Source organism: Bubalus bubalis, chromosome 1 (assembly GCF_019923935.1).
Source record: "Bubalus bubalis isolate 160015118507 breed Murrah chromosome 1, NDDB_SH_1, whole genome shotgun sequence".
Taxonomy (NCBI): Eukaryota; Metazoa; Chordata; class Mammalia; order Artiodactyla; family Bovidae; genus Bubalus; species Bubalus bubalis.
The window spans coordinates 153,859,070-153,886,096 of record NC_059157.1 but is presented as its reverse complement, the minus strand read 5'-3'; the positions used below and the strand labels follow the sequence as shown (position 1 = coordinate 153,886,096).

General features: G+C 44.9%; 1 protein-coding gene across 1 annotated transcript in view; it reads right to left on the bottom strand.

The window, feature by feature from the left end:
• The window catches only part of RARRES1 (retinoic acid receptor responder 1), a 41,922-nt gene that overhangs the window by 9,909 nt on the left and 4,986 nt on the right, over positions 1 to 27,027 (bottom strand). The window contains exons 2-4 of the mRNA XM_006079559.4: positions 6,106 to 6,168; positions 3,587 to 3,770; positions 515 to 651 (exon numbers count right to left, since the gene is read on the bottom strand). Coding sequence (XP_006079621.2) covers positions 515 to 651; positions 3,587 to 3,770; positions 6,106 to 6,168 — 384 coding nt within the window. The remainder of the gene's footprint in view (positions 1 to 514; positions 652 to 3,586; positions 3,771 to 6,105; positions 6,169 to 27,027) is intronic.

Here is a 27,027-nt window from a genome sequence, read left to right as displayed (position 1 = left end):
TATAGTAAGTAAATGACAAGGTCCTTCTGATGGCCTCCCAGGCCTTGTGTGGACTCATCCAGCCCATCAGCCACACTGCTGCCTCGGGTCCCTCTGCCTGAAACCCCTTCTCATCTGGAGGCATGGCTCGCTCTCACTTCTCTTGGACCTCTGCTCAAATTAGAGGGGCCTTACTTTAGACCAAAGTATAATTCTCTCAATGCCCCACATTCACGTCTCCCTACTTTATTTTTCTCCATAGCCCTTATCACCATTTGATACACATTTTCTTATCTATCAGTTCACTGTCTGCTCTCACTAGAATTAGTCCCAATACAGACAGCTACATTTGAGTCTTCTGTTCACTGCTATATCCTCAGTCCCCAAAACAGTACCTGACATTCACAGATTTATTGAGTGAATGAAATGCAGTTAAAACTCTTGCCACAAATCTAGAAATTCATATTAATTTTTTCTAAGAACATTGCACTGGTTGTACCCCTTGGGTTACAAGTTAATTTTTTGTTTTTCTTACCCACTGCTTGACACTGCTAATCTGTGACATGTAGTAGTGTAGAAATGGTGTTGTCTTCTGCCACATCACATAAGAGCTGCCCAGAAAAGCTAGGTCCCAGATGGGTCTCAGAGATGGAGCAATATATCCATGACTGTCTGAAGGAACAAAAAAAGTGCATTCGTGTTAAGACATTTATAGGACAAAAGTTTAGAAGTTCCAGTAGTCAAACAGGACTCGTATCTGTGTCTACAGTGTATAGAGGTTTACATGCTTCAGCTTGCCTGGTAAGTAAAGCTACTATAAAACAGTTTAAGGGCTACTTGCTGTATTACATAAATGCAAACTAAGAGCTGTAATGATTAATCTAAAAATCTTCAATCTCTTAATTAGATGGGAATATCTATCAGTTATATTCTCCACATCACTTTCTACTTTGGTTCTACAGTGAGTGTGCTGGTCTTCCCCAATCTAGCGAATGTCTTTGTCCTTCTCTGATCCTAGGCGTTAAAGCCAATCAGTGGCAGCATCTGTCACTTCTTTTGACCAAATGAAAAAAATCAAGTGGGTTTTTCCTGTGGTATTGTTTTTGGAACTGTAATCTTTTAAATTCAACACTTATTTTTTAAAAATTACTTAATATCAGATACTGGGATAGGTAGGGAAATAATGACTAATTATCTTTTGTGACTTTTAGGAACTCTAATTTTAGCAGGTTATTTATGAGCTGTTCATGGACCATCCTTTATGTAGTTTGAAAGAGTATTCCTGGTCTGTATTAAAGCCCAATAATAGTTTAATATGTGAGGAATACTAACAGCTCACTTAGGAAATGAACCCTTCTTGTAAAATAATCTTTAGCATAAATTCTGCTCTGTGTTGGTAGAACTTGATTGATTTACAACAGTATCAGTTCAGAAGGCATTCACTGATTGCTTGGGTGCTGTGGGCAATACAGAGAGAGACCCTACCTCCTCTTGTTGACAGTGTAGAAAGGCAGCTGACACCTTTCTTAAGAGAGGGAAGATTAGAGAGGAGAGGAGGGCACAGGGAACGGGGAGATTTCTTTGGGCTGAAGAAGTTGGGGAAAATGTCACAGAGATGAGATTTGAGCTAAGCCTTGAATTCTTGTCGTGTGTGTGTGCGCACACACGCATGTGAGAAAGAGTGACAGACTTCCTTCATCTTACAGTGCCACTCTGAGTTTAAATCTTGAGATAAAACAAATTAACCACAGAAGAAAAATCAGTTATACAAAATACTGCGAATAGTGAGAGCAACCGAATTTGTGTCCAGCATGAATTCAGTAGCACTGATGCAGAGTCACTTTGGACTTTAGCTGGTTATTCCCCAGTCTTTTATATGTAACATATTGGGCTCAGCTATAGGAAGTTTATGAACTTATCAGAAAAGGTGAAAGTTTTACTCATAATGAAAACTAGACAATTACTTTTTAGGGGAAAAACAGTGCAGAGCAAGGATATCATAAAATGGATTAGATCTTCTCACCCACCAATTGTAGAGAAAACTGCTCAACAGTCAAAAATCCTGGGTTAATTAAATAATGGGATCTGCTGAGAGTTGAATTGCCTACTCCAACATGGATTTTGATTCACTTTATCCAAAACCAAACCTTTTCAGTTATAAGTAGATAATTTTATATATACAGGCTATAAATAGCACCATTAAATGTCTCTGCTGAATTTAAAGTGACAAGAGAACTTGGAGATTTCATTGATGAAAACATGCACGCTATTAAATTATTTGAATCTTCATAGCAACACGTGGAGAAGGCAATGGCAACCCACTCCAGTACTCTCGCCTGGGACTACAGACCCTAGGGACTGTAGCCCGCCAGGCTCCTCTGTCCATGGGATTCTCCAGGCAAGAAGCCTGGAGTGGGTTGCCATTTCCTTCTCCAGGGGATCTTCCTGACCCAGGGGTCGAACCTGCGTCTCTTATGTCTCCTGCATTGGCAGGTGGGTTCTTTACCACTAGCACCACTTGGGAAGCCCCCTTTCTTCCCATTTGCACTTAGGTAAGCAGGGGATCAATCCCTAAAATACTAGATTGTAAGTATTAGTCAGTGGCCCCCTTATTGCAGGCAGTTAAATATAAGCAAATTCTACTACAGTATGAGATTCTGATTCTTTGGAACAGGATTTAATCCAAGTTGTCAGAGACCTATAATGAGAATGATCCAAGCTCTGCATTTGAGAAGCACAAAGAGCAGGATCCTACCTCCAGGTCTGTCAGAACACTCGGCCCCTATAATGGAGGGACACATACGCAGTAATGAATGGAGACCGCAGGGCCTCCACGCTGAAACGGGTCTCTCACAGCCTCCGGGCAAATGAGCAGGCTGAGAGAGAGAGTGACACAGGGAGCACTGTGGCGGTCAGATGTCAGGTCTAATGCCTAAGTGCAGGTGCAGAGATGACTTTGCGGTTTTGGAAATTGGATTTGCCAGTAAGTGCTGAGTCTCTGAGTGCCAGAGCAAATGCGCTCTGCTTCACTTCAGCTGAGTCACTGGAGAAGCAAGGTTCATTTCTCAGAAGAGACGGCACCACTGCCCATTAGCTCTGGACAAAATGAGATCAGCTCGACTCCATTACAGCCTCCCAGCAAGGCCCCAAGACAGCCGGCTCGCCCAGCCCTGGTGCAGAACACGATGCTGGGCATAGCCAAGGCCCTGGATGGGGTCTCATCACTTTAAGTTCCCAAAGCCACCACCAGAAACCTCTAGAAACGTCTCCTCGGCTCCTGGACTCAATCCTGAAAACTGCACCTCTGTGTGTGGGTCCTGTTACAAAGACCTCCACCTCTTTTGGAGTCGAGCTCTTGCCCTGCCCACATCTGGGATGGAAGTGGGCAGGTGAAAGGGGCACAGATAGTTCCTGATAGAGTCACTATCTTGTACTGGAGGAGGAGAACCAGAAAAGGATACTTCTGAATTTTGTTTAAATAATGAGGTAAACCACCTTCTGTCGTTAAAGTGCCATTTGGGAAATAAATTTTCAGATAATCATTCTTCTTGAGATTTAGTAATGACACTCATTCCTGAATATAGAAATTCCAGAGATGGGTATATACCAGGAATGCTGACTGCGTTCAAGGGGCTTTTAAGTTGTTTCATGAGCTTGTAGAGCTGGTAATCCTCTTCCTGTCTCTTCTCCTTCTTAACGAGCTGAGTACATGTCACATTAATGGCTGGTCTGGGTTTCTCATTCCTGAAAAATACTTGAGCAGAACATTTTCCCAGACGTTTCTCACCTTCCTGAAATAAAGATTTTGGAATTAAAAAGGATGGCTTCTCATCACTTCGCACCGACCCCAACGTACAAACACAAGACTGGGGAGCTCCCCGTACATGGCAGGTATGCCCTGGCCTGCATATGTAATGGTCTGCTTTGTAGAGTGTGATTTGGGGGCTCACACTGAACACAACAGTCATCAGCCTTTGCTGTCTTTTAAATTCCTGCTTTCTGATGGTGCCCTTAGGAAAGAAGGCTGGGCCTTTTCCAAAGAAATACTCACTGACAGCTGTGAGTGCTGCTCAACTCAAAACTCTAGGACGGGTCCTTTGCTCTCTGGGACCAATGTAATGCTCAGTTGGAGCTCAAGCTTGCAAACTTTGACCAAGAGGAAGCTGATGTCCATGAACACAAGTGACAATACCATCATCATGCTGCCTGATGAATCTGGTCCTCTTACTCCAATTTTACAGATTAAGACTGACGTTTAAAGAGGAACCTCCTCCATGTGTCACAGCTAGTAGGTAAGTGGTCAGCCAGGACCTGAGCTGTATCTGATGCCGGGGCCCTAGCTCTGTGAGAGCCCCGAGATCTAATCTGGAAGAAGTAGAAGCACAAACCACCCCAGTGGTGCTGCTCCAACTACCCACGTGACTGAGGGCTGTCGGCTTATACTCACATTGAAACCTGGACACACTGAGCGTTCTGGGATCTCCCTCACTTACTTTCCAACCCAGAGACATGTGGAGCTGGGTAGCTGGATGCTTTAAGTAGACATCAAGTGCACGACTCATTTCTGGGACAGTTCTTTACCCTTTTAGGTCACTGATTCCTTAATCTAACAATAAAAGCCAAGGAACTGCTTCCCAGAAAAATGCATGTTCATTCAAACCATCCACTGGGCCTTTGATTTGAGGAAGTTCATGGCCCGAGTTAATTCCTGTAACAACTTGGTCAGTTGACCAAGTTCTTTTCCCTTTTACAGTCATTTGAACTGGGCGGAGTCCCAGTTAAAACAACCAAAAAAAAAAACAAACCCACAAACAAATTGTAATCAAGATTGGATTTACCTAATAAGCTCCCCCTCCTAGAACTAAAGCCAAAAACCCCACAAAAACTGCAATAGGCTTTCCTAATCATCAGTGCCATGCAGCGAAATGGTGAAGGGAACATTCCAGAAGAGGCTTATCAAGGGCAAAAGACAGGGCTGGCACGTGGGCTCTTTTGATGTCAAAGCTATTTCCAAGGCAGCGGAAATGAAATGGGTGTTGTCCTCTTTTATTTTTCTCCCCTCCCACCCAGTTGGCCCCACAGAATCAAAGCAGTTGCCTGAAGATGAAAGAACTCTCCTCAGCCCCTCATCAGCTCCCCATGCCCTTCGGAGAAGCACAGCAGGTCAAAATAATCTAGTAGTCATTTTCCCTTTGCTTTAACTGAACACCTCCACTGGCAACACAGAAACCAAAAGCACCGTCCTTATGCTTTAAGAAAATGTTAGTTCTTAGGTTAATAAGCAAAGTTGGCGTACTGTTGTCCGGTCAGTTCTGAATACTGGTAAGCTTTCTTCCAGAAGCCTCCACTGGAGGGGCCCTGCCTTCTCTGAAGCACTGCCTCCCTGAGACACCTTGTGCTGTCTGCCCACCCCTGCCGCCCTGACTCAGAGCCACATAGAGAGATTTGGCTGCTCCCTCCACCCAGGTTCTGGTTGATGCCTCCCAGCTCGGCCCAGCCCTGGGAAGTTCATCCGGCTCTGATTTCTGTCTGAATCTCCTGTTTACTCTCTTCTTGACAGCAGGGGAAAGGAAACTTGCAGAATCATGGCCTGCTGGGTCACAAGTGGAGAGGCTGAAGGTGCCTGCAGCGTGACAGGCTGCTCTGGGTTACAGAATACCTCTGTTCAGGGCAGCTCCCGGAGATGGTCTCCTGCTACGCCAGCCCACTAATGAGAAATGTCACCAGCTGACAGGAAAAGAGCAGGCTGGCATTTAGAAGTGAGTTCCTCCAGGGATTCCGAGATGTGAGGGAGGCGCAGCAGATGCTAGGGTGCGAAACACCCGCCTAGCGACAAAGATGGCTGTGTGGACTGTTAAAAGCAACCCTGTTTAAGGTCATGAAGTTGTCCTGCCAAGCTCTAGTCTTCGATTCTTGAGAACAAATAGAAAACGAAGCAGGACGGGAAAACACACACACACAGGTAAATCTCCAGGCCTCTATATACAGGTTTGATCAAAAAGTCTGTTCGTCTATTATGGAAAACTCCAAATGAACTTCTTGGCCAATCCAATATTAAGATTCTCAGTTAAAAAAAAAATCCATAAAAGTTGCTAATGGGACACTTCACGAACCATGGCAGCTTACCTCTGCGCTGTAGAATTCTGTGGTAAACACCAGGTCAAATTTATATTCCTTCTTCTGATTAACCTGAAACACATAAATGGAATTTTAGCCAAGTGGAAGTTCTGTTAACGGAAATCAAACATGAATATTCATTGGAAGGACTGATTATGAAGTTGAAGCTTCAATACTTTGGCCACCTGATGCAAAAAGTCAACTCATTGATAAAGTCCCTGATGCTGGGAAAGATTGAAGGCAGGAGGAGAAGGAGACAACAGAGGACAAGATGGTTGGATGGCATCACCAACTCAATGGACACGAGTTTGAGCAAGCTCCTGGAGAGGTGAAGGACAGGGAAGCCTGGCGTGCTGCAGTCCATGGAATCACGAACAATCAGACAAGACTCAGCAACGGAACAACAACAACCACTTACTCTCTTTGGATAACATGACAAGCAAATGGAAGCTGTAGCACTTATACCTGAATAAAATTGATTTTTTTTTTAACCAGGAGAAAAGATCTCAAATTTTGGTCTGGTTATGCCACTCTGCTTGCTGATTTGACAGCTGCTCACAAACAGGAAGGTTGAGAGGGGGAAACTAGTCCTGATGCTAGAAGTTGGCTTTGTGGGAGCAGCTAGATGAGAAACATGTGAGCACACAAGGTTGAGGAGAGGGTTCCTTCCTTCCCCAACCATCGGTGCCCCTCCATGCCCTGTGCTGGGCACCGGGCCTCAGCAGCTCCCCCTCCTGCCGCTCACAGTTGAAAACAGGATCTGGCGACAAAGATGCACCCAGTAATAAATGATGGGTTTTCAAATGGTGCTAAGTGAAGAAAGAATGGTAGTTAAGGAAGGCGTCTGGGGGACGAGCCCTCAGCTGAGGTCAAAGGGACAGTGCGGAAGCGGCACCCAGACGCAGGGTGGGCACAGTGGACCCACACAGGAGGCCTGAGGTGGGGGAGCTCTGTGATGGGCTGAGCCTGGGGCAGGGTGAGTTACCACAGCGATCATGGTCTCCACTTTGGAGCTTTCACAAGTAGGCATGCTTCTAAACTTTGGAAATGCTTGTTTAGCCTTTTCAAACCATTGAACTGATTCCAATGCAGAGCTTTAGAGAATACATATGCACATCACTGAAGCCCATTAGACTGTTCAGAAGAACTTTGTTATTGGCCATCATTTTTTTTTTTAAAGAGCACAATGATCATTCAGTAAAAGGAATATTTTCTAGAGAAGAAAGGGAGCTTCTGCCACCCGGAGCTGAAGTTATTCCACACAGTGTTAAGTTATTCTGGAAACAGCCATTTCCCTTTTGTGGGAGGGGGGAGTGAGGCGGAAACACAGCCACACGGGATCTTAGTTCCCCAACCAGGGATCGAACTCAGGTCCCCCCGCAGTGGAAGCACAGAGTCTTAACCACTGGACAACCAGGGAATTCCCTCCGTTTCCTGTGAACTTCAGTCCAGGAACACAACAACCAAGTATGGTTATTTTAAGTAGACCAGATATCATCCATTTCTATCACAGAGTTTAAGAAAAAATAAATTCTGGGAAACTGGAGAATGGAGAGTGAGGATTCTATGGCAATTGTTTATATAAGGAATATTTAAATGTGTGGATTTAAGAATATTGCTGGGGTCAAGGGGCACCCAGAGCCCATGCATGAGAGCTGTTTGCTTAGGGCTCATTTTCAATCTCGAAATAAGTTCTGGTGGAAGCTGAAACACTGATTTCATTAGATATTCATACGAATTACAAAATTCATACACACGTGTCTATCTTCTCAACCATTCACTGTTGGCCACCTGGTATGCCAGGCACCAGGGAGATACAAGGAAATTAAATGTCCTGTCCAGCCTGACCGGAAACCTGTGCCCTGTGTGGAAAGGGTACATCAACAGCCACGCAGTGCAGCTCTCCTATGCGGCCAGAGCAGCATGTGTGCTGGGCGCTTGCTCTAGGGAGGCTTTCTAGAGCAAAGGGGAGCCAGGCAAAGACGTGGGAAGGGAGGGCAGGGGCTGGCGTTTCAGGGAAGGCTGCAAAGCTAGGGAAAAGGCTGTCCGGGGAGGCTGGCGCAAGGTCAACGCAAGGTCACGAAAGCATTTTTTGTAAAGAGGACTTGGAACTTGATCCCAAAGTCTGTGGGAACCCCAGTAAAGTAAACATATTGCAGCACTCTGTGCAGAGTAAAGCGCAACAGAGTTTAGATGGTGCCTTGGTCAGGGTAAAAGTCCAGTGCTCCCTATTTGTATTGTTATTAAAACCTATTCAAACCCACAGTTAACATCATACTCAATAGTGAAAAGCTAAAAGCATTTCCTCTAAGATCAGGAACAAGACAAAGCTGTCCACTCTCGCCAAGTTTATTCAACATAGTTTCGGAAGTCCTAGCCACAGCAATCTGAGAAGAAAAAAAATTAGAGGAATCCAAACTGGAAAAGAAGTAAAACTGTCACTGTTTGTGATGACATGATACTATACACAGAAAATCCTAAAGACGCCACCAGAAAATGACTAGAGCTCATCAGTGAATTTGGTAAAGTTGCAGGATACATGGAAATTCTCTGACGGTCCAGTGGTAAGGATTTGTGCCTTCACTGCAGAGGGCCCAGGTTCAATCCCTGGTTGGGGAACTAAGGTCCTACAAGTCACAAACGGTGGCACACCATCCCTCCCCGCAAAGCTGCAGTATACAATACACAGAAATCTGTTGCATTTCTACACACTAACAACGAAAGATCAGAAAAAATAAGGAAACTATCCTAATCACAGCTGCATCAATGCAATCCCTATCAATTACCAATGACATTTTTCATAGAACAAAAATTTTTGTAATTTGTAGGGAAACATAAATGACCTTGAATAGCAAAGCAATCCTGAGAAAGGAAAATGGAGCTGGAGGAATCAGGCTCTCTTACCTGAAACTACACTACAGGTACCTTCCTGGTGGTCCAGTGGTTAGGAATCCACCTTCCAGGGCAGGGGACAAGCGTTCGATTGCTGGTCGGGAAACTGGGATCCCACATGCCGTGGAGCAACTAAGCCTATGCCCTGCAACTACTGATCCAGCATGCCACAGCTCGAAAAGCCCACACAGAATTAAGAGAATTAATCTTCAAAATGCATAAGCAGCTCATATAGCTCAATATCCAAAAAACAAACAGCTCAACCAAAAACTGGGCAGAAGATCTAAATAGACATTTCTCCAAAGAAGACATACAGATGGCCAAAAAGCACATGAAAAGATGCTCAATGTTGTTAATTATTAGAGACACGCAAATGAGTGTTCACCTCACACTGGTCGGAATGGCCATCATCAAAAAGTCTACAAACAATAAATGCTGGAGAGGGTATGGAGAAAAGGAAACCTACCTGTAAATGTTGGTGGGAATATAAACTGGTGCAGCCACTATGGAGAACAGTATAGGGATTCCTTTAAAAACCAAAAACAGAACTGCCATATGACCCAGCAATGCCACTCCTGGGCATATACCCAGAGAAAACCATAATCCAAAAAGATACCTGCACCCCAGTGTCCACTGCAGCACTGTTTACAAGGCGACCTCAATGTCCATCAACAGAGGAACGGAAAAGACGTGGCACATACGCACAATGGACTACTACTCAGCCATGAAAAGAATGAAATACTATCATTTACTGCAACGGGGATGGACCTAGAGATTGCCATACTGAGTGCAGTAAGTCAGGGAAAAACAAATATCATACGATATTGCTTGTATGTGGAATCTAAAAAATGATTTACATTTTTTACAAAATGAAATTTACAAAATTTACAAAAGAGAAATAGAGTCACAGATGTAGACAACAAGCATATGGTCACCAAAGGGGAAATGAGGAGAGAGGGATAATCTGGGAGACTGAGACTGACATATTCATACTACTGTATATAACTAATAAGAAACTACTGTGCAGCACATGGAATTCTTCCCAATACTCTATAATCACCTACAGGAGAAAGGAAGTTTAAAAAGAGTGGATATATGCATATGTATAACTGATTTACTGTGCCGTATAGCAGAAGCTAACACAACACTGTAAATCAACTATACTCCAATAAAAACTAACTGAAAAAAATCATATCAGGGAGAGAAAGAACTGTGCTGGGAAGTAGGGTCTGGCCCAAGGATGAGACTACGGAAGGCTGAGATCCAGACTATCTAGCTTGTGCTGCACTCAATATGCCAGCAAATTTGGAAAACTCAGCATTGGCCACAGGACTGCGAAAGGTCAGTTTTCATTCCAATCCCAAAGAATGTTCAAACTACCCCACAACTGCACTCATTTCACATGCTAGCAAGGTAATGCTCAAAATCCTTCAAGCTACTCTTCAACAGTATGTGAACTGAGAACATCCAGATGTGCAAGCTGGGTTTAGACAAGGCAGAAGAACCAGAGATCAAATTGCCAACATTCCGAATCATAGAAAAGGCAAGGGAATTCCAGAAAAACATCTACTTCTGCTTTATTGACTATGGTAAAGCCTTTGACTCTGTGGATCAGGACAAACTATGGAAAATTCTTAACAGAGATGAGAATACCACACCACCTTACCTGTCTCCTGAGAAAGCTGTATGCAGGTCAAGAAGTAACAGTTAGAACTGGATATGGAACAACAGACTGCTTCAAACATCAGCCTAGCATGCTATGGTTCATGGGGTCACAGAGTCAGCCATGACCAAGCGACTGAAAAACAACAGCTTGTTTTTACTTTGGTTTTCTCCTGTCTGGAGCTTGCAGAGAACCAGCAAGGCTGTATATTTTCACCCTGTTTATTTAACTTATATGCAGAGTACATCATGAGAAATGCTGGGCTGAATGAAGCACAAGCTGGAATCAAGACTGCCGGGAGAAATATCAATAACCTGAGATATGCAGATGACACCATGCTTATGGCAGAAAGCAAAGAGGATCTAAAGAGCTTCTTGATGAAAGTGAAAGAGGAGAGTGAAAAAGATGGCTTAAAACTCAACATTCAAAAAACTAAGATTATGGCAACCAGTCCCATCACTTCATGACAAATAGGTAGGGGAAAAAATGGAAACAGTGACAAGAACTTGGACTCCAAAATCACTGCAGATGGTGACTACAGCCATGAAACTAAGACACTGGCTCCCTGGAAGAAAAGCTATGACAAACCTAGATAGTGTATTAAAAAGCAGAGACATTATTTTGCCAACAAAAGTCTGCAGTCAAAGCTATGGTTTTTCCAGAAGTCATGTATGGAAAAGTTGGACCATAAAGAAGGCTGAGTGGCGAAGAATTGATGCTTTCAAACTGTGGTGTCGAAGAAGACTCTTGAGAGTCCCTTGGACTGCAAGGAGATCCAACCAGTCCATCCTAAAGGAAATCAGTCCTGAATATTCATTGGAAGGACTGATGCTACAATACTTTGACCACCTCATGCAAAGAGCTGGCTCACTGGAAAAGACCCTGATGCTGGGAAAGATCGAGGGCAGGAAGAAAAGGGGACTACAGAGGATGAGGTGGTTGGATGGCATCATCGACTCAATGGACAATAGTTTGTCCACTATCTGGGAGATAGTGAAGGACAGGGAAGCCTGGAGTGCTGCAGTTCATGGGGTCACAAAGAGTCAGACACGACTGAGCGACTGAAAAACAACAGCTTGTTTTTACTTTGGTTTTCTCCTGCCTGGAGCTCACAGAGAACCGTTAAAGAGAGTAAATGGGACCTGCATGAAGGTAGATGAACAAGGTGCCCCATACATCTATCTCCAAGTCTCCTCAACACCTGACCCGAGTTAGAAGAACACATAGAACACTCCCCTAAGCCACGCGGACACCAACAGCTGAGACTCACAGAGGCAGTAGTTCCGTGTGCTGGCAGGTTTAAGGCTTGAACTGCTTGCTGCACCAGCCCTGTATACCTCCCACCTGCTCCACGCATGACCTAGGAGTCTGCCCTTCACCTCCACTTAGGGGCCTGGGGTCAGCCCCCTTCACAGGAGGCAGGATGACCCTCAGGCTGCTATCTGGGGGTCAGCCCCACAGGTGCTAAGAGGAGAGGTCAGCAGAGTTGGTGGTACCACCTTCATGCTCCAGGACATGGAAGAAGGCCAGGAAGCAGCTGGATGTCATAAAAAGAGATTCAGTGGCGGTGGTGGCTGAAGCCGTGGCATTTCCTGTCATACCCCCGGGAAGGTAATACTGAGAATAATCTTAAGGACCACCCACCTTTCCATAACTAATAAACTGGACACACTTATTTGCTATCCACAGAAATTCACAAAAGCCTGCTATAACCTTGATATAATTGCGCATATTTCAAATAGAGTACTTAAGATATTATTTGACTCTGTAATTTTTTTTGAAAACACATGGAGGCTAAATGAGGAGCTGTTACCGAGTCCAAGCTCGCTCTGCTCGCCATAAGATGAGTCAGTGAATCCTAGACAAGGTGTTGGGATCAGGAAGGGATTTTATTCAGGAGCCGGCTGACTGAGAAGATGGCAGGCTAGCATCTCGAAATAACCATCTTTTGGGGCCTGGCTGGCAGGTTCTTTTATGGATCAGAGATGGGGGGCGGGGGGAGATGAGGAAACAAAGTAAAAAGTTATTCAATCCTTGTAAATGTGCCCTGGAATGGCAAGCCTCAAGCAGGGCGATATTTTTGCCTCACTTCCTTCACAGGTGGGCGGCTCAGGTTACCTCCCTGAGGCAGACCACCATGTATGCTTATAACAATAAAAGCTGCAAAATAAAGGTTAAAGTCGAACGAGCAGATCCAGAGTAAATTCAAAAATTAACCCTTCCCAGTTACAGCATCAGTACCTACTCTTTGTGGGGAAAGAAACACCTGGAGTAACCAAGGCTGTGAGCTGAGTCAGGATGGAGCCGTCCTTTTGAAGAGTAATTTTCCTTCCCGATTTGCTAATCAGGCACTCTTAAGAACATCAGCAAGAACATCTTCATTTTGTCCCAAACAGGATTTTTATATTTGTGGTTGTACTTTATCATTTATCAAGACTCAGTCCCTTTATCTCCCCTCAAGGCCTCTCCCGGCTCCCTTCCTCTGAGTCACCAGTTCCTCTGAGGCCACGTTGCTGGTTCTCCAGAGATAATAAGGTGGCAGCCTTGGAAGACCAGTCAGGGCCGTCTGGGATGAGTGTCTCACGCTCCTCAGGCCACTTTAGGGCTGTGTGTTCCCTTGGCTGTCTCTGATTAAACTATCCTGTGATGAAGAGGTCTCTGTAGTTCAACATGCACCCCGGGAGTTCTGAACGTGAAACGGCTGGGAGCAGGAGGACAGGGAAGAGACTGTCACGGCTGCCCTCAGGGCAGTCAGGGCACAGGAGAAGGACTTCACATAGTTCATGGTACAGCTGATGATGGGGTCATGGATGACTTAGGAGCTATGAAAGGATAACTGGAGAAGTGATCTAGTCTGGGGGCCAGAAAAGTGACATTTAAGCTGAACTCTGAAGTTAGGAAGGAATTAATTTTGGGGATGTCAGGATGATGGTATGTGTGGACATGTTCATTCGTGTCTGACTCTTTGAGACCCCATGGGTTGTAGCTCACCAGGCTCCTCTGTCCATGAGATTTCCCAGGCAAGAATACTGGATAGCCATTCCCTTCTCCAGGGGACCTTCCTGACCCAGGGATCAAACCTGCCACGTTGTAAAGCAGATTCTTTACCATCTGTGCCATCTGGGAAGCAGGATGACTGTGAGTGGCTGGCAAACATTCCACAGGGAAGGAAGTGGGATGAACCAAGGTGGGGATGGCAGAAATGCAGGGAAGTGTATGGTGGACAGACGTGGATGTGAACTCGCAGGCCAACATGGTCAGCTAAATACATTATTCAAGGTCAGAAATAATCACTAGAATTCATATTTTGTGTTAGGACAACATTATTAAATCTACCATCATTTAAAGGATGCTTATATTTATAGAACAATAACATATACCCTCTAGGGCCTGTGCTGGGTGTGGCTCTAAGCATATCACATGTCTTACCTGGGTTAACAGAGCTCTGAAGGCCTGAACACGTGAGTAATTAGGAGACGCAGCTAAAGAAGCAGGGAGGGACCACTGCGCAACTGTGACATTGGCAATAAATGAGAAAGTGCATAAGGCCAACCTGTTGGCCAGGGCTGGGGGTTCATGGCTGGTGGGAGGTAGCCTGGTGCAGCCTGGCTGGGGGGCAGTCTGAATGACTCAGTCAAATCAAGATTATACATGCTTTTATGATCCAATAACTACTTCCAGGTGTGTATCCCAGAGAAACGGTGATACTGTAACAGGGGACTTATGGGAGGATGTTCCTTGAGGCATTCTGTGTGTGGTGGGAAGTTGAAGACAATCTGCTGTGCCTCCTTGGGGGGGTAGGCAGGTAGAATGGGGGTACTACGCAGAAGGGAAGGAGGAGAAGAGGGAGACAGAGGATGTCAGTTGGGTGGCATCACCGACTCGATTGGACATGAGTTTGAGCAAACTCCAGGAGATAGTGAAGGACAGGGAAGCCTGGCATGCTGCAGTCCATAGGGTCACAAAAACTGGACACAACTTAGCGACTGAACAACCACCACAGATCACAGCGGGGAGAGGTAGCCAACTAGCCATACTTAGAGCAACTAAGAGAGACCCTCAAGGCAGGAAGTGAAAACAGCAGACACAGGAAAATGCACAGCATACCACTTAAGAAAATGTTTTAAATAAAAATTTGCACACACAGCAACAATATCTCTCATAAGAACACTTACAGGGACTTCCCTGGTAGTCCAGTGACTAAGACTCAGTGTTCCCAATGCAGGGGGCATGCGGTTTGATCCCTGGTCAGGGAACTAGATCCCACAGGTTGCAATGAAGACCTGACGCAATCAAATTACAAAGAAGAAAACATAGACAGAAGAAGATACATCAGCCCTTCTCAAAGTTCCCCAAGGGAGGTGGGATGAATGGTGTAGACAAAGAAAGTCGCCTACCATATCAGTAAACAAGAAATACTGCAGCCATAAAGCCCCTACAGTGTGCCCTGAGGGGGATTCAGGAAGGAGAAAAGCAGGACAATGGCCCTAAATAGTTGAGGTGTCTAAGGAATGATTTCAATGAGCCCAGACTCCTGCATTTTCCCATACATACACAAGCTCTAAACTCTAACTTGAAATGTCTGCATTTGTGAATAACAGTAATCTTGTCATCTTTGGATATTTGACATTTTTCCCCCCAGAAAAAACTCCTACATCTAGAGGCTCCTCCCTCATCTCTCTGAAACAGCCCCTCAGCACAATCTGAGAGGCTGTATCCTGGCCTATAGTCCTCAGTGAGTCCACCAAAGAAAACAAACTTCTCATCTCTTAGGTTATGTATTTCTTCAGTTGACAGATCTGGTGGCCAATGAAGGGACCCAGGGCAGGCTTCTCTGCTTCACCAGGATCCGGAGCCAAGGTAGCAGCAGCGGCCTCTTAGCCCAGCCTGCCTCCTCAGAGAGAGTTGCAGTGAAAACGACAAGAAGAGGAGTGAGTTTTTTTTCTTTCCCTTTCCTGACAACAAAGAAGATTAAACACAACTGTGAGCAGGCCTGAACATCCCCTAGCTTTTTTTTTTTTTTTTACTTTAACTGCTAACTCTGCGGGTCTGCAAATAAGTTTGCTTTTCTGCCTTCTAACGCTGCAGTTGTGCTGTGTCAACTGTGCTTAGTCACTGTGCTGTGACTGTGCTTAGTCACTCAGTCGTGTCCAACTCTCTGTGACTCCATGGACTGCAGCCCTCCAGGCTCCTCTGTCCATGGGAATTTTGAACAAGGCAAGAATACTGGAATGGGCTGCCATGCCTCCTCCAGGGGATCTTCCCAACCCAGGGATCAAACTCAGGTCTTCTGCATTGCTGGCAGATTCTTTGCCATCTGAACCACCAGGGAAGCCCAATAATACTGGCATGGGTAGCCTATCCCTTCTCCAGGGGATATTCCTGACCCAGGAATCGAATTGGGGTTTCCCTCATTGCAGGTGGATTCTTTACAAGTTGAGCTACCAGGGAAGCCCCTGCAGGAGCTATACTTCACACCTATTTTCCTTTGGCTCTATGCTAAATGCATCCTGGACCTGGTGTTTACCCCTACAACCCTCTTCCCCTTATAGTTCCTCTTTTTACGGAAGGCCACAGGGCCAGCCAACCGCCAGACTCAGTGACTGGGTTACTGACGCAGACTATGACTGTCTTCGAAACAATGCAAGAGGAAACAATCAAGATGCTAACCCTTTTGTTCCTCATCCCCGACTCCTGACTGCGAGCCCTCATCTTACATAAGCCCCTAGACTCCTCATAGCGCAGGGTGCGGGGAGGGGGCGCACAGATCTTGAGGCATAAGCCTACTGCGTTCCCCTCTCCACCGGCTGAGAATTAAAGCCACCTTTCCATTTCCTCGAAGCTCTGTCTCTGTATCTTTTGTTTGGCTTCAGTGGGCAGAGAAAGCTAAGATTCTGGCTGGCAACAAGAGTACAGACAAATGTGGGTGAATCTCTCCTGGCTTGTACCTCTCCCAGCAGTGGCTGAGGGTCCTAAGTTTTACTCGGTGGTGTTAACCTCCTCTTGCCTCCAAGATTATCCTGAAAACTTAGTTTCAAGAAGAGGTACCTGGGTTATCCTCAGTTGAAAGACACTCAGTAGGGTTGGACTGTGTAATTAGGTGGGAAGCTCGCCTGTTGTTTTAACTTGGATTGGCTATTTTAATAGAGTTTTTCAGAATAAAATTGAAGATCTCTCATGAGAGCTTTCAGCTCCAAGGAAGGAGATCTCCCAGTGGGCTTTCTCAGGCAATTGAGAAACTTGTGGGAGTGCTGGAAGCATGTCCTAATACCATGCAGCTGTCCCTATAGGGAAACCCACACATTTTAATTAAAAACTTGCTCTGCCAGGGATGAGCCTAAAAGCTGGCCATTCAGTGACCGGAGCACTCAGAGTGGTCTTACACTACCAGAAGGAGAAACTGAGACACGTGAGAGCTGGATCGACTCTAGGGTGACATCTAGCGGAGTTAAGCTTGCAAACGGCACACAGGTCCGCGACAGGATTGCCACTAGCAGTTTATCTCGACACACTGACTTTACAATGGGGACCAAAGCTTTCAAAACAAAAGAGCAATAGATGGCCAGCCTCCAACTAACACCCCAGCCAGGTTCATGTACAACACATATGGAAATTTATACTTGCAAATACTCACTTGACTGGAAGAACTATACTAGGAGCTCTCAACCCAAAATGGTCAAATTGGGGCTCTTTTAACATTCTGAAACTCATTTTTAAGTGTGTATGCAGCTAGAAAGAGCCTACTCGATAAAATATCTTTTCAGAATTCAGAAACAAAAGCCCTTCTAGGAGAAACTTGCATTTCTCTCCCTGTGTCTTTAAGATGTAAATGCTCTACCTGATTTTCTTAAGCGTGTGTGTGTGTGTGTGTGTGTGTGTGTGTGTGTGTGTGTGTGTGTATGTTGACAGTTTGGTCTCTACCATCTGGAAGGTACACATACGGTGCACAACTGGCAACCCACGGACTAGACTGGGATTCTGAGGAGACTTCGTCTGGCTGAGGCAACTCTCAGGGGCTTTTGTCACCCTAACCTTTGTTGCATCTACCTATACATCAAAGATCTTTACTTTCTTCGACTATTGTGGGGAGCGTGCTAATCATTCAGTTGTGTCTGACTCTTTGCCATCCATGGACTGTAGCCCACCAGGCTCCTCTGTCTGTGGAATTCTCCAGACAATACTGGAGTGGGTTGTCATTCCCTTCTCCAGGGGGAGCTTCCTGACCCAGGTAGTCTATAGGGACAAACTAAAATGGATATAGAAAGCTGTAGAAGAATTGTAGAAAGGCTGCTCTGACAAAGTTATTCTGTGCATGGTTCCATTTGGATTGAATTTAATTAGGTAAGTACATTTTGTTGTTGAGGGTGGGCTGGTGCAAGACTGGAGTTTGGTTTTCTCTCTCTTTTATGAGAACAGAGTTTTCTTATGAACTATTTTTGGTAACAGATTGTGAGTTGCTCTGCCTTCTACATGACCTGTCATTTGCCTTAAATATCTTTCATTGTCTCTTTCATTGAGTGAATAAGCATTGCTTCAGTGACCTATGATCCTATATGATCAAGTGTTTAAAAACTTGACATTTTTAAAAAAAAGAACAAACTTCCCAAATATCAAATTCTAATTAAGATTCTTTTGACCCCCAGCTAACTTTGGGATGTTTCAGAGGACCCCTGAAGCGTCCCGGAGAGATTAATTAGGTTTATCTGGCATGTTATATTACATGGGTAGCACTATCAACTAAGTGTAGCAAAACCTTCTTATTTTATGGGTAAAAGTCATTAATGTAGTCATTTCAAAAGTTATACAGAATTCCTAAAAATCTGATGTGTCCTAATACACTGTTATCAGTTATAATTCTAGTCATTATCTTTAAAAGGTTGTTCACCACAAAAATAAGTTTCTTGTCAATTATATTGTGAACAGATCTTTAACCATGCCATTTTAAGTCTTTTGTCATTTATAGACAATCATTGTTTTACTTTCATGCTTTTACAAAATGAGGATTTTCAAGAGGATTCATAAAAACAGCTTTTTGACAAATTTGTTTCTGATAACTTTGAGATCATACCACTGAACTCAGTAAGAAATTACAAAACTCTAATGGAAAACCTCATCAGGTTTTCATACAAATCAACTGGAATTACACAGAACTGAACAAATTGATAAATATGATTTACAATTTTATGACTTCTGAAATATTCTGATTTTTAATGTTTGTTTTCCAGAAAATCTTTCCTCTTATACTCTTTTTGATCTACAACAAGCTGATAAAATATACCTTTGTAAACAAAGGTGAAATATTTATCTTTTTCTCTCTACATGATCCTTCCAAAATTTGGCTTATCCAGCTGGCTCCCCTGTGAACTTGATGGCTTATTGCGATCAGATTACAACTAGTTACACTAATCACTGTTTTAATTTTTTCTCTTGCTGTTTTCAAATTATTTATGCCTTGTGTCTTTCTCTGCTGTATTTTATTAGTGTTACTAGCTGTATTACCTATATTCTATTTCACAAGACTATTGTCTCTTTCATTACCCAATGCATAACCAGGCCACTGAAAAAAATTAATGATGGCTAAATGTCTTGAGGCAATTGATCACATATGTAACTCTATATAAAATAACTGTAACAGTAAAATTCTAGATATGGGAAGAAGCAACAAGGGAAAACATTTCCTGGATGATAACTGACTAGTAAAATGGGCAATTCTGAGGATTTTAGATAATCAACAGGGCCTCATCCAAAAAATTTAGCACACTGAGTAGCCTATCAACAGAATCCTCATCTGATCTAGGAATGAGCTTTCCTAGAGCCATGGGACAAAACTGGTCATGAAATGCCTCCCAGCTGTTGGTCAACTTAGGACCAAGAACAGGCACTATGGACAAAGAATGCTGCCTGCCATTTCAGTAAACAAAGAATACTGCAGCCTTAAGACCCCAAAAGTGGATCCTGAGAGGAAACCAGAAGGGGAAAAAACAGAATATTGCTCCTAGATAGTTAAGATGTTTATCAAAGGAATGATTTCAATGATCCCAGACTCCTGCATCTTCCCATACATAGAAAAGCACTAAAATCATTAACTTGAGGTCTCTGTTTTAGTGATCAGCAGTAATCTTTGGATGTTCAACCAAATATTTGTTTGTTCTTTTCCAGCAAAAACTCCTACATCTCCTAGCTCTTCCCTTACATCTTTGGAACAGTCTCTCAGAGCAATCTGAGAAGCTGTATCTGGGCTACAGTCCTCAGTAAGTCCACCGAATAAAACAAACCTCTCAACTTCCAGGTTCTGCTTTTGTTTGTTTGTTTGTTTTTTTCAGTTGACAATGGGAAAGGGGATAAAAGAGAATAACCAATCATCAGAGAGGGGTCTCCAGGGAGCAAAGGTAATGAGGGTATTACTCCCTCAGCTTTGTGCCTGGGACCAACAAGTGCAAGAAGTTAAGTCCAAAGTAACTTGGTATGGATGTCTCCACCCTGGATCTTAAACTTCTGCTTTTGACCTGCATATTGGTGTGATCAGATCTGTGCATGCAATAAACTGCTCACTGTAGTGATTTTGAATCTAGAAGCTCTGCACCTGGGATGAAGCCGAGGTCTCAAGTTCAGGTGGTCCTCCCTGCACTTAGAACACGTGTTGCTACACGTGGTACGTGGTTCAAAGCTAATCCATTCATTAAAAGATGTTTTTTTTTTTTAAAGCTGAACCTTTTTTAAGAGCCAGGTCTGTCGGGAAGGGGACAGGCAGGTCTGGCTTCCCTGATGTGAGGCGTGTTCCCACAGAGAGGATCACAGGGCTCTGTTCCTCCCATCCTCACGCTGCCAAAACTGCCCATCTGCAAACAGATTAGGAAGCTCCACAACCCTCTCTTAAAGCATGGCCCGGGGCACAGCACCTCGTTCTAATCTTTTCCAGAATGAGGCTTTTTATATCAACAACAAATCAGTAAACAAAGCAATTGACCGTGTGGCTGTATAACCTGAAGGAATGAATTAGCAACTCTTTGCTACAGATTTCTAATTACATATAAAAGAGGACTTATTTACTATAGCCTAGAAGTAAATGCATTGTAGTCAAGGACCACCAATGATGTGGTTCATGTTCTAACCAGTTTTTTTGTGTGTTCTGTCAATTTTTCTTGGTTTCTTGGTTTTTGTCCCCAAAGGCCATGAACAAGGATAGTCCCCCGCAGCCGCCCTCTCTCAGGACAGGCTCTTTAGAAAAGTGACTAGCACTTTGATTTGGGGCAATCCTGGTGGCTCAGATGGTAAAATATCTGCCTGCAATGCGGAAGATGAAGATTCGATCTCTGGGTTGGGAAGATGCCCTGAAGAAGGGAATGGCAACCCACTCCAGTATTCTGGCCTGGAGAATTCCATGGACAGAGGAGCCTGGGGGGCTGCAGTCCACGGGATGGCAAAGAGTCAGACATGAGACACGATTGAGAGACTAACACTTCTCTTCACTTGGAGTCATCTGGGAGGGAAACAGGCCACTTTAAAAGTCCTGTTTAATAAAGTGTACCAGAGAATGCCTTCAAAGTACAACTCATCTCACTAGGTATTTTTTTATAAACAAAAAAATGCTCCTCAAATATCTATCAAAATGTCGAACATTTATTCAGGGATTGTGTATAAAGCATCCTGCTAGCCACTGGGCAGCATCATGATAAAAGCTACAAAATACATGTCAAATATCCCGAACTCTCCCTACATGCTTCATGTGGCTCAACACAGTGCCCAGGAAGTACTTAACACAGCACAAGAGTCCTTTCAGGGAAATACTGATCTTATCCCCATTTAAGGATGAAGACGGACACACTTGCCCAAAGTTAAGGAATTACACCAAGTCCCAGAGGTACTAAGTAGTGAAGCCTGGCTCCAGACCCCTGTTCTTGCCTTGAATAACACAGAGGTCACACATACAGACCCAGTCACTCCCTCTAAGAGAGGACAGAAGGAAAACTGCCTGGGGTATGTGTGGGAAGTGTGTGTGCATGAGGTATGAGAAAGGCAGGGAGGGACAGAGAGATTGACAGAGTTGGACTGTCAATAATCATGCTTCCTGTAGACAAGACAGTGAAGACCTTCTGCAAGGGAGACGGCCAGGCAGGGTATTTCTGTTTCCTACGGCTGCTGTAATGAAATGCCACAAACTGTGTGCCTTAACAGGACAGACGTGAACTCTTTCACAGCTCTGAAGGCTACAAGTCCAAAATCAAGGTGTTGTCTAGTCCCTTTGAGGCTCTGGACAGAATCCCCTCTTGCCTCTCTGAGTTTCTGGTGGTGGCAGGCAAACCTTGGTGTTCTTGGCTTGCAGCTGTATCACTCCAGTCTCTGCCTCTGTCTTTAAATGGTGTTCTTCTCTCTGTATCTTCACATGACCTTTTGATAAGGTCATCAGTCACTGGGTTTAGAGCCCATGCTAACCCAATATAGCCTTATCTTAATTACATCTGCAAAGACTTTGTTATTTCCAAGTAAGGTCGTAATCACAGATAGAGGGGTTAGGACTTCAACACAGCTTTTTTGTGGGCACAATAACCCACAGAAGTATGAAAGTGAAGATCATCCAGGACTCTGGAAGGAGGCCCTGGATACACCCTTTCAGGCAAGGCTGAAGTGGGCACCTGGGTCAGTGCAGCGCATGAACAGGAATCTCCAGGAGGAGGAGGGAATGGAGACGACCTGGGAGAGAGAGGGTGAGGGCCCTCGGGACAGGAAGAGAGGTGAGCAGCCAGGCTGGGGAGATCAGCAAGTTAGTGACGGGGATACTTGGAGTGGAGGTTACCATGATGGGTGGGGCCAGATTAGAGAAGGTGTCTTCAGGGACTTTATTTTAGAGCAATGGGTCTCAAACTTGAGCTGGAACAGAATCTCCTGGAGGGCGTGCTAAGGAAGACACTGGCCCTACCAGTGTCTTATGGGGCTGGCCTCACTCCAGTTCTGATTCAGTAAACCAGGGGCGGGGCCGAAGCCCCTGCATTTTCACCAGTTCCAGGGGATGCTGTGGCTGCTGGTCCAGGGACCACACTTTGAGAACTCTCTGGCACTGAAGTTCAGAAGGAGGGACAGGAAGTAAACACCAGAGGTGGTCACTAGAAGACAGCTGACCAGGGGATGAAGGACATGACCATCATTTCTCTCCAAAGGCCTGAGGAGTCTCCTATCATGAGACTGAATGAAATCGTAAATTCTGATCCACCTGGGGTCTCTGGCAAATCAGGTCATGATGCCTTACAAAGTTCAGGGGACAGGTATACCCTCTCTTTCAGGGGATGCAACTGATAAACTCCATGATGACATAGGATGTGCTGTTTTTCAAACAGGGATGTTTGGAGTAGGTAGTCTGGATTAAAAAGAAATGAATGGATTATGGTTGTCTTAAGGGTTAAAGGAGATAAGTTTATTTTATTATTGATATATTTATTTATTTAGGCTGCACTGGGTTTTAGTCGCAGCATGTAGGATCTTCAACCTTTGCTGTGGTATGTAGTCTAGTTCCCTGACCAAGGCTTGAATCTGGGTCCCCTACACTGGAAACTCAGAGTCTTCCCCATTGGACCACCAGTGCATGCATGTGTGCTAAGTCACTTCAGTCGTGTCCGACTCTTTGCCTCCCTAAGGACGGCAGCCCACCAGGCTCCTCTATCCACGGGATTCTCCAGGCAAGAATACTGGAGTGGGTTGCGATTTTCTTTCTAACACAGGATCAAACCCAAGTCTCTTACATCTCCTGCATTGGCAGGTGGGTTCTTTACCACTAGCACCACCTGAGGAGTCCCTAGACCACCAGGCAAGTCCCTAAAATTGTTTTTGAAGAAAATTCACTCCTTTGCTTCCTGCTGCATGGGTAGCTACTTGGCCATGTAATACAATTTATATTCAGAAGTTAAAAATCACACATTCCAAAAGCGACTCCACTAAGTTGTGTCTCATTTTTCAGTAAAAAGCTGTTTCTGTAAAACACAAAGCTTTTGTTTTCATGTCAGTGGGATCAAAGATGTTTCCTCCGGCACATGTCCACACTATCATTATATTAGATACTATACAATGCTTGCTTGCTTAAAAGTCACTGAAATATGGGATGTGAGTATTGAATGTAAAACTGAGGAACCTAATAAGGGATGGAGAATAGGTGTTTATTATTCTAAGAGCATATTTTAAAAACCTAACATCCCCTTTAAACTCAATCAAATCCAACAAAAACCTGGGCAAATGGAGGAGCAAGGCAGGTACCCAGAGAAATCTTGCTCCAGCTGCTGTAGGGGCTGCAAAACTGCCGTGACTCTGGGAGTCTCCAAAGACACGATTCTGCCCAAAACTCATCTCTACAAAGAAAACCCTTAGGAATTGCCAGGCAGTCCAATGGTTAGGAATCCCCACTTCCACTGAAGGGAGTGTGGGTTCGACCCCTGGTTGGGGAACTAAGATCCTACATGCCATGCGGTGTGGCCAAAAAAAAGAAGAAAGAAAAAGAAAACTCTACGTTTTAGGGAAAGACTGTCTCATGTTTTTCCCCTCTGCCGTTGGTTTCCAGGCACAGTCCCTTCATGAGGCTCTAAAGCCGGCAGTGATAGCCTTAAACTTCATGTTCCCACACCGAGGGGGTGGGCGGTGGGGCCAGGCCAGTTGTCGAGAGCTCAAAGCTGATGCTGCTCTCCCCTCGGGAGCACAGTGAGCTTCACTGACCTAACAGACTCAGCTTCTAAATGTCCCCTCCAGCCTTCACGTTTGGTAAGAAAACATAAATGTCATGCCATTCCAGGAAAAGCAAACTTCTTCATTTTATAAGGTTAGTTTTATGAGTCAGGCTTAGTTGGAGACAAGTAAACAACTCATTTGTGGATAAAAATTGCTGCGCTGCACTTATGTTCTAGACAGGGAGAACATTAGTGTATTACATTATAGCCTGGAGTTATTTCATTGCATTTTCCTTCTCTCGGGCAATGCCAGATAAGGTGAATGCAATGTATGGAGCAAAAGTCAGTGACCTTCAGATCAGGCCCTATCCCGTGGGGATGAAGGAGATCTCTGCCTTGGACACTATCAGGCTAAGGAGTAGTGGAAAGAGACAGGAAGACTACTGTTGTGTTAATCTGTTTGGTCAGCTCTGGGGATGAGTCCTTGACCCTCCCCAAAGAGCTGGGGAGTGGTCAGAGGCAGTGTTCCCTTCTGGCCCAGGATGGGGCTCCTCAGGAAAGGCTGATTGTGAGAGGGATTTGAGTTGTTGTAGGCAGGTTGGGAATGGGTTGGGACCTGGCCTGGCCTCCTGTTCCAGGTGCCCAGTGGTCCCAACACCCTTCCAGCTGCCTTTGTTTTCATCTAATTTTAATATCTTAATCACTATGCTTTACATATTTAAATATTTTTCTTTTGGGGTTTGTAATCAGAAAACTTCAAGGATATAGAATCATTAAACATTAGACTTGGAGACTTTCAACTTCTTGCCAACACAGAATTGACTGACACTTGATTATTCAGCATTTGGCTGAAGATGGGGAAATCAGCACCTCCTAAGGCACTTCTTCGGAGAAGGCAATGGCATCCCACTCCAGTACTCTTGCCTGGAAAATCCCATGGATGGAGGAGCCTGGTAGGCTGCAGTCCATGGGGTCGCTAAGAGTTGGACACGACTGAGCGACTTCACTTTCACTTTTCACTTTCATGCATTGGAGAAGGAAATGGCAACCCACTCCAGTGTTCTTGCCTGGAGAATCCCAGGGACAGGGGAGCCTGGTGGGCTGCCGTCTATGGGGTCGCACAGAGTCAGACATGACTGAAGTGACTTAGCAGCAGCAAAGCACTTCTTCCTATTGTCTTTAGCAGGTCCCTTTGTCAGTACAGTGGAAGAGATAAAGAGAAGGGATGCCCTCCACCTGTAGAAGCTGACACATGTGCAGGGCAGGAGCACAAAGCAGCCTACAGTCAGGTGCCAGTCAAGACAGAGTATGAAGGGCAGGCGTGCTGGGGGGTGAGGTTGTTACTGGGGCTGCAGAGATCAGCCAGAGCTGCCCTTTCTTGAGCAGAGTCACGTGTCTGGCAGTGTGGCAAGTACTTGCATCAGCTCACAGTCACCCGGAAGCTGGGTGTGGTGGGCTGAGGAGTGGCCCCCAAAGAGGTCCACATCCTAATCTCTTGAACCTCTGAACATGTTACAAGGCAGAGGGGACGTGGCCAGTACGATCAGGTTAAGGACCCTGAGCTGGACAGGGTATCCTGGCTGATCCAGGTGGGCCCAGTGTACTCACATGGGTCCTTACAAGTGTTACCATCAGCTGCTGCCTGCTGGCTATGAAGATGGAGGATGGAGAGCGAGCCAAAGAGTGAAGGCAACCTTCAGAAGCTGGAAAAGGCAAGGAAATGGATTCTTCCCTAGAATTTCCAGAGGAAACACAGCCCTTTCAACACCTAGATCTTAGCCCAGAAGACTGATTTCAGTCTTCTGACCTCCAGAATCATAAGAGAATGAATTTGTGGGAGTTGTTTTTTCCTACAAAGATTGTGGTCATTTGTCACAGCAGTGAAATCAGTACAGATACAAAATTACTTGGATCCTTCCTAGTGTTCTGTGTGGGCACCTCCCTTGGGGCCATCCGGATTGAGACACATCATCTCCTACACAACTGTGGTACAAGACTCTTTTCTAACTCAACTTGACTGGCCAGAGACGTCCTGAATGATTCTAAGAAGTAACCCAAGGTGGAGAAGTGCTACTGCTACTATGGGACTAACTCTGTGCAAACCTCTTAAACTGGGGACCATCACAAAGGCGAATAAACGCCAAGCCTGCAGAAGTGTGAAAGAATTTCTAGGTGATTCATGCTGATGCTCTGAGATCAATGGTCGGGTGGGATTTGGGAGACTGTGTGTGTGTGTATTCAACATTCTGTGTCTCTTTAAGATCAGTCATTTTAGGGCTATTGACATTCTGTCTCCAGCAGAACCACCTAGGTTGTTCAAGAAGAGCATGCCACCAAGCCAGACTCCTGGTGGTTACATTCATGACAGCGATCTTTATTTGGGGCCAAGACTAACTCTCTGTGATCACATGCATCCTTGGCTCTGACACCCTGTGTGGCAAGACGAGTGGAAATGTTGTGGGCTGGTAAAAAAAAAAAAGTGTGTTATTCAAAAGCAACTTCTTACAAGCTGGTTAAAAACATTCCTACTTGCCAGCTCACTTGTAGCTGGCTCGGATGACTGAAGGACGAGGCTGGGAAGGCCAAGGCTAGATTTAACCTCAGGGCCTTTTTCACTTCAGTGTTGGACCCAAACTCTGCAGTCAGAGCCTGCAGGCTAGGTGGGCACTGCGGGCGGGGGGTGGGGGAAGGAGGGCAGAGACATGGGGGGCACTGGTGCCATCTCAGCAG